Genomic DNA, 8,381 nt, shown 5'->3' on the forward strand with positions numbered 1-8,381 from the left:
CCAGCTGCCAACAAGCCCCAGAGCCTGCAGTCAGGTTGAGTCTTGTCTCCTCACAGCAGGAGTGAGGGAGCTGGTGATAAACACATCTGTGATCCTTCCCAAGACGCTCAGCCAGGAGTGGCGGCAGGCTGGGCCCTCCTCTGCCAGGTCCCCACATCTGCTGTGCACGGGGCCCACAACAGCCAGTCTGAGGGGGTCTGTGTTGGCGCCCTATGCCTTTAAATAAGTAGCACACTGCTGGATCCTGGGGCACTGATCCGGCGGTCCAGAACAAGGCCAGGGTTGTACTCCCAATTGACGGACAGGAAAAACTGAGGTTTCAAGAGGGGAGATGGAAGTCATAGCAGCATATTTTTGCTCTTCCCCAAGTGGATCCATGTCTGGGCCATGGCAGGGAGTGAGGATCTGGTCACCTGGGGTCAGGGTAGGAGGCCATCTTCCTGCCATGCTCTGGTGGCACTGTGTGACCACTGCCCCGAGTGCTCAAGGGCCAGTCGGGATGCTCACTGGGCCTCCTTGTTCACTGCTCATGGTGAACATGGAGAGTCTCTGATCCCACCTCTTGGCTCAGGAAAGTACACAGTGCCTACCTGAACTGTTTTTCCAGGAAGCCACCCCTGAGGAGCCCCTGAGGATCCTCCCAAGCAGAGGAGTCTCCCTCCCACAGGGTGTCCCTCAGCTAAGAGAACTGACCTTGCTCAGAAGCATCAGGTCAGCCCAGCCTGTACGCTACCCAGGCCCCAATTTCGGCCCCATCAAGGCCTCACTCTCTCCCAAGAGTTGTTTCTATGACTTCTGCCTTTACCTTCCCCATACCCCAGAGCCCTGAGGGGCTCCACAGGTTCTAATCCATTTACCCCATACATATTTATAGAGTGCCAACTATGTTCTAGGCCCTGGAGTATAGCTATGACTGACAGGCCAGAGTCTCTGACCTCAGAGAGCTTACAGAAGAGGAGAAAGCCTGCCCCAAACACAACATCCAAGAAATGTCGAGGAAAGAAATGAAAGTTTCTTCAAGAAGGAGATGTCATGGCTGAAACTTGATCTATGAGGGGACTTCAGAAAGTCTGTAAAATTAAGGTTTAAGTTCTTATGGTACAAAAAAATGTTTGAAATCCATGCATACTGCTTTATAATACGCATTTCCATAACCTTTTGAAAGCCCTTTCATGTAAGGAGAAGGTAACCACAGGCAGTTCTAGGGCAGAACACAAGGCTCTCTCACCATGGCCTGGCAGGTGACCTGCCAGCTTGGCCCTGTGACAGGGTCCCATGGCTCTTCCTCAGGGACTACCCCCTCCTTCCACCCACCAGATCTGGGCTTTCTTTGCCTCTTTTCTCTGTCTAGCCAAACTTCATCAATTGGGCTGACACCCCTTCTCCAGGAAGTCTACTGAGCTTGGTCTTATGGTCTCTGGCAGCTCCCAGGGTCTGCATCACCCACAGGCCCATGACAACAAGACTAAACAGAAATCACGGGTCTCACATTTGGTAGCTCTTTGCAGCTTATAAAGAGTCCCCCTATTAGGACCAGCAGTTGGCATAATGGCTATGTTGCTGGACTCCCATGTGGTCGACCGCGGTTCGAGTCCCAGACCTGGTGGCTTAAACTCATGCTGGGCGCATGTACATGCATGCCCAAGATCCCAAGATGAGAATGGAAGAGAAGGGATTGTGGTGTGGCCATCCCCCTGGGGGGGGTGTGATTTCTCGCTTTCTGCCTCTCTGTCTCTCTCTGTATGTCTGGCGAGTGCATGTGCCCTATAGCAAAAACCTCACCAAAAAAAAGAGTCCCCCTATCCACCTCCATCTATCTTAAACCTGACTCCCCACAGCCACGGTTATTCTCTCCTTGAATTTTCACTGCGGCCCAACCAGGTAGCCACACATGAGGAAACTGAGTTGGGAGAGGGAAGCCATGTTCTTCCTCCTACCTGCTCCAGGGAGTGAAAGCTTCAGGGGCAGTAAGGAGCCTGTGACCTGTTGCTTATGACCTGCAGGGTGATCTGACCACAGAGACAGGGAGGAAGTCAGATCGGAGAACCCTGCAGGGAAGTGTCTAGTCACAGGAGATAGGCAGCACCTTGTAGTTTAACCCTGGAACCTTATCTTGGGGCAGGTCAGGTAAGCAGCTCACTCTGTGACTCACCTTGGCCTCCTAGGAGGCTCTGACACACAGGATGTGGCCAGGGGCCCCGAGAGAAACGAGGGAGTAAAAAGGGAAAGGCAGCTGGAGGAAGGTTCGCTCAGCCTCCCCTATTGGCTTTGCTCCACTCCAAGGCTCCCAGGTTCCCCCAGCGCCAGACTGAGCAGACTTCTCCTTGCAGGATGTGGGACGCGCATTTACAGAGCCTGGAATCACGCCACTCTTTGCTGAATATTACGTGTGCCCCAGAGTCTGGGTGAGTGCTTTGCTGCCTGGTCTCCTTCCCTCCTCACCCAGCCTTAACGATGCCCTGCCATCTCTGTGACATCAACAGCAGAGCCCAGTTTGAATGCTGGGCAGTCTGATGGCCTCTCCACAGTCTGACCATACCCCACAGCCCCTACGTGGCTGTGAGAATGCAAACTCTGGGGCCAGACGTGCTGGGTTCCAATTCTGCCTTTGCTTCCCAGTCCCTTCAAGACCTTCAGTGCACTATCTAGCCTAGGTCAATTTCTACACTTGCAAAACAGGGATAATAATGACAGCCTCATAGGGGAAGGGATGCTGTGAGGATTAGGTGAGGCAGGGCATTCTGAGTTAAAAGGCTGGCTGGCCCTACTGAAGGACGAGCTCTCTCGGAAGCAGATTCATCATCTGTCCCTGCAACCCAATGGGTAGCTCACGGCCCACGCTCAGTCCACGCATTTGAGCCCTTATAGGAATCTTCCTTTTGTTCTTTATGAATTTTTAAGACTTATTGATGACTACCTGTTTTACATTCCAACACTGACAGATGAGGTAACTGCACATAAAAAGCTGAGGCTGGGAACCAGCAGTTAGTGTAATGGCTATGTCACTGGACTCCCATGTAGCCGACTGCGGTTTGCGTCCCAGACCCCGTGGCTTAAAACTCATGCCAGGCGCATATGCGTGCATGCCCAAGATCCCAAGAGGAGAACAGAGGAGAAAGGATTGCGGCATGGCCATCTCTCCTGGGGGATGATTTCTCGCTTTCTGTGTCTCTGTCTGTCTCTCTCTGTCTGGTGAGCGCACACGTCCTATAGCAAAAACCCCTCCAAAAAAAAAAAAATAAATAAATAAATAAATAATAAAAATTAAAAGCTGAGGCTAAAAGCAGAACGTCTGGCCACCCTAGATCCACATTCCCATAGGTGCACAACAGGCTGGAGTCCAGTGAGCACCCCATGGCTAGGTCCTGTGCTTCTGGTTCCCATCACCGAGTGCATAGTTTGCCTCAATCCTGGTGTTGCCAGTCTCTGTGGAAGTCTGTTTATGGTCCCTGGTGGTGCCTTCTCTGCCCTGTCCCTGCAGTGGTCTGTCCCCTGCTCAGGAAGGCCCGAGGAGCCCTCTTGTCATTTACCTTGGCTCACAGATACTTCTCTACAGAATGTGAATGCCAGAGCCTTCCCCCTCCTAATATTTCCTGGGCCTGGTGGCACTACGGTGGGTTTTGAACACCTCATCCTTCACAGACACTTCCAAAGCTTGATTCTAGCCTCAGGACACTGCCCGAGCTGGGCAACACTGACTTGGTTGCCCTGAGATGCCCAGTCAAGCTGCCACTGCTTGAATACCTCCTCACATGAGTAGCTAACTCCTTTATTGGTAACTCAGTTGGTTTCTCATTTGCAATACCTGGACCTCACACTGGCAGGACCTGCCTCTCTGTGGTGCTCGACACTCCTTGGGCCCTTTCTCTGCATTGTGGACTTGCAGATCCATCTGCTCCTATTCTGGGACAGCTAGCTCCTCACAGGAGGGGATGTCCAGCCCCCTTTATATCCCTCCTTCTATGAGAAATATCCTGGAATATCCTTGACTTCCTTCTGAGCTTTCTTCTGAGCACAGAATCCAGAGAATCAGAGGCAATAAAAATGGGATAGTCACCTTCGTTTTGAGCTCCAGGTCTTGCTTAAGGTGACTGAGGATAGGTTAGCTGCTCTGGCAGCTGATCCCTATGGATGATCCCTCCTGAGCTTACTTCAGCCCTTACTTTTGGTTAGAGTTTTGCACAGCGAATTTTGTGCGACGAGTTCACTTCTGTCCCTCTTTCCACCTTTCTGAATCACATCTTACTTGTTTTCAGAAACACAATAGTAATTGGCACCCTTCATGCCATGCACGAACCCTGACTGGTGGCAAATCCAGGACAGAGTTGCACACAGTGAGGCTAAAGGGAGAGTCCTGCGGCTCATCACCAGACACCCAGCACCAGATATGACGAACAAGCTGTCGTGCAGCGCCTCTGCCAGAGCCAGAGCCGCCCGGCTCCCTCCCTGGCTGCCTACCTTTCGGCCTGCCTCGTTATTGTGTAAGTTCATGAGAGTCCGGGCATTCTGCTTGATCTCCCGGGCATCCACAAAGACCTTGGCGAAGCCGATGCCGTAGCGGATGTCGGCAGAGCAGCCACCCCACTTCCAGCCCTCGTCCCGGTGGTACTGGCCTTGCTTCTCCTTGTCGCAGCCACAGTCGCTCAGGTTGCCCTGGGTGCAGGCAGCTGTGATGGCATGGGCCACGCCAGCAGCAATAATGGCATATGTGAAGGCTGCTTCCCGACTCCCTGTGAGGAGGAGAGATGAAAGACTGGAATCAGGTCCAGGTCCTAGGGCATCCTGGGAGGAAGGGTGCCTGGTAAATGGCTCCTCAAGGATCCATGGAATGCCCATTCTTGACTTCCCAAATGGCTCCCTCTTTGGGCTGCTGACAATGCCTGAAGGCCCCTGTTACACAGAATACCCAAGCCATTGGGGTGCCACTAGGGCACTGGAGGAGAAGGGCATGTGAGCTGGTTGGCCAGGTTCTGAAAGGCTGGGGGGCATGACCCATTGCCTACTCCCGAGCACCCTTGACACGATCATACAACCTGCACAAATGCATAATGCTCATGCTGTCGGAAAGTGGCATTTCTCGAACACCTGCACTGTGCCAGGCTCTGGGATTCAAAGACGTAAGCTTAAATCCCAGAACATCAATCCCTAGCTCTGCGACTTTCAGCCAATGACCACTCTGCTTGTGCCTTAGGCTCCTCAGCTGTAAAATGGGGACATAGCCATAGTAACTTCCTCATGGAAAGTTGAGAATCAAAGTTGATCTGTGTGTGAAGCTCTTGGCCTCATGCTTGGATCCTGCCACCTGCCCAACACAATGGTTCTTGTTCTCATGGCTGCCATTATAACCTTCCTGTGTCACCTGCTGATATCTGTCCCCTTCTACTCACTGACCTCCCTCCCTAGACTATGAGCATCTCCAGTGGAGATGGAAGGGTCATAAGCAGCTGGAGGGCAAGAGACAGAGTCTGGGGCGGGCAGTCACTCAAGTCCAGTGCAAATACAGTGCAGGCCCCTGGCCTCTTAGCCTCCCTGAGCCTCAGTCTCTTCACTTGCAAAATGAGTTCAAGAGGAGTCTACTTTATAGGTGGAGAATGACCAGGCAATCTGTGAGAAACCCACGTGCAGTATAAGCCCTGAATGAGCACTCCAATATCCAGGGGAGAGATGGAGTTTAGAGAAGGCATCCTGGGGGAAGAGGCCACTGAGCCTGGGGCTGGCAGATGAGGCAGAGCTGACCCAGCATCATGGGCAAAATGGAAGTAGGAGAAAGTGTTTCAGGATGCTGAGACAGACAGATGGCAAAAGTGGAGAAGGAGGAGATAGATGAGACAATCTCTAAATTGCTTCAAGCTCCAGGTCACTCTGATATATCCAGGTAGACCCCGTCCCCCACTCCATTCTCATCCACTTGGTGGCCTCTTTCATCATGCTGCTGAGACACAAACTACCTGCCCTGGCCCCATCCCTGCTCTCCCACCCTATAGGCAGAGCCCTGTCCACCTGCTGGACTGGACAGCTCTCCAGTGCTGGCCTTACTTCAGCATCATGCCAACCCACCCACATCATGCCTATTAGCACAGTGCCGATGGAGTCCGATTGCCTGCGCTCAAGCCCCAGCTCCATCATTTACTGACTGGCTTGTGCAAGTTGCTTCTCCTCTCAGAGCCTCGCTTTCCAGGCTTAGGAAATGTGCACACTGCCGGTGCCTCCTTGATAGGAGGTGTTGAGAGACAGAGGAGAGGAAGTGTACAAAATGCTTAGCCCAGTGCAAGGATTAACAACTCTCACACTAGAAACTCTCTTACCACAATTGCACCCAACCTTTGGGAACCTATGGGGTTCCTGGCTTTCTGAAGTTATCACGTCCTTGGTAATAGAGAACATTTGTGTGGAACACGAGCCTTACAGACAGCCTGGAACAGAGCTCAATGGAGGGTCGGCCATAGAGGGTTGGCCTCCTACAGGCTCTGCTTCTGGTCTGGCAATAAAACTCAGTGCTTTTATTATGCAAAATGAAGGAATGCTGGGCAAGACCTACCAAGGCTTGGTTGCGCTAGGGCTCTAGGGCTCCAGGGAGCCTCAGGGTCATGTGTTGAAGACAGAACCATTGCGGGGTAGATAGGAGCCAAAGGCAGCCATCCTCTTGTTGCAGAGGGAAGCTTTTGAATTAAGGTTACGAGAAGACAGGAGACCAACCCTTGAGCCCTGCTGAGGCAGGACATTGGAAAAGAGATAGCATTTGATAGCCCCAAGGAAAGGGGCAGGGAGGAAAACTCTGCACCCTCCCTGTCACCTGCTCACCCAGCAAAGTTATTGGCCAGTCAGAGCAAGAGGTGGAAGGGTAAGGGATGAAGCGAACAACCTGGAATATCCTGGAAACTGGTCGCCACATCCCTCCCTTCATACAAACTTAAGGCTCAAACTTACCCTCTGCATGAAACAAGGGCTCCAAGGTGAGTGGGAAGACTGATCCCAGGCCAGTGATTGCCTGGGACCCTGGAAGTGTAAAGAGAAAGCTCTCTCACTCCCACCCTGGGCACCAACTCACACTCCAGAGGCTCAAACACACATTAAGAATGACAGCCAAGGGACCAGCAGTTAGCGTAATGGCTATGTCACTGAACTCCCATGTAGTCGACCGCGGTTCGTGTCCCAGACCCGGTGGCTTAAACTCATGCCAGGTTCGTGTGCGTGCGTGCCCAAGATCCCAAGAGGAGAATGGAGGAGAAGGGATAGCGGTGTGGCCATTCCCCCTGGGAGATGATTTCTCGCTTTCTGTCTCTCTGTCTCTCTCTGGCGAGCGCACGCACCCTATAGCAAAAATTAAAAAAATAAAAAAAAGAATGACAGCCAACATCAAAATTAGACCCTCAAGGATATTATAAAAAAAGACTTGTTGGGGCCAGCAGATGGTATTGTGGTTATGTCACTGGACTCCCACATAGCAGACGATGGTTTTAGTCCTGGATCTGGTGGCTTGAAAATCACATCGGGCACTTGTGCATGCATGCACTTATGCTGGAGAAGAATGGAGGAGAAAGGCATGGCCATCCCCCTGAAGGATGATTTCTCACTTTTCCTCTCTCTCTCTTTTTTTGCTATAGGGTGTGTGCGCTCACAGAAGAGAGAATGAGAGACAAAAAGAGAGAAATCACCTCCCAGGAGGGTGGTTACACCACAATCCCTTCTCCTCCATTCTCCTCTTGGGATCCTGGGCATGCATGCACATGTGCCTGGCATGAGTTTTTTTTTTTGGAGAGGTTTTTGCTATAGGGCACCTGCGCTCGCCAGAAAGACAGAGAGAGACAGAGAGACAGAAAGCGAGAAATCACCCCCAGGATGGATGGCCACACCACAATCCCTTCTCCTCCTTTCTCCTCTGGGGATCTTGGGCATGCACGCATATGTGCCCAGGCGTGAGTTTTAAGCCACCGGGTCCGGGACTCAAACCGCGGTCTACTACATGGGAGTCCAGCGACATAGCCATTATGCTAACTGCTGGTCCCCCTGGCATGAGTTTTTAAGCCACCGGGTCTGGGACTTGAACCACCATTGGCTCTGTGGGAGTCTAGTGGAAGTCACATGCTGTTCCCAACCATTCTGCAGTACTCTCCTGGGCCCTAACTGCATTCACTGCTCCCAGAATGGGCCATCTCTCAGCTGCATGGGCAAGACCCCCTTGTTAGGTAATTTCCCTAATAACATCTCATTTTGTCTCTTATAAGCCAAATTAGCCAGGCTGGTTCTCTCAACAATGTCTGTGTCTTTCTTTTTCTTTCTCTTTCTTTCTTTCTTTCTTTCTTTCTTTCTTTCTTTCTTTCTTTCTTCCTTCCTTCCTTCCTTCCTTCCTTCCTTTCTTCATTCCTTCCCTTCTTTCTTTC

The 8,381-nt window shown here is 51.8% G+C and overlaps 1 protein-coding gene across 1 annotated transcript in view; it reads right to left on the minus strand.

Annotated features, from left to right (window-relative positions):
• Positions 1-8,381, minus strand: part of WNT7A (Wnt family member 7A) — a 62,606-nt gene that overhangs the window by 43,522 nt on the left and 10,703 nt on the right. Inside the window, exon 2 of the mRNA XM_006155414.3 lies at positions 4,459-4,730. Within this exon, the coding sequence (XP_006155476.1) occupies positions 4,459-4,730 (272 nt within the window). The remainder of the gene's footprint in view (positions 1-4,458; positions 4,731-8,381) is intronic.

This window comes from Tupaia chinensis, unplaced genomic scaffold (assembly GCF_000334495.1).
Source record: "Tupaia chinensis unplaced genomic scaffold, TupChi_1.0 Scaffold000451_2, whole genome shotgun sequence".
Lineage (NCBI taxonomy): Eukaryota > Metazoa > Chordata > Mammalia > Scandentia > Tupaiidae > Tupaia > Tupaia belangeri.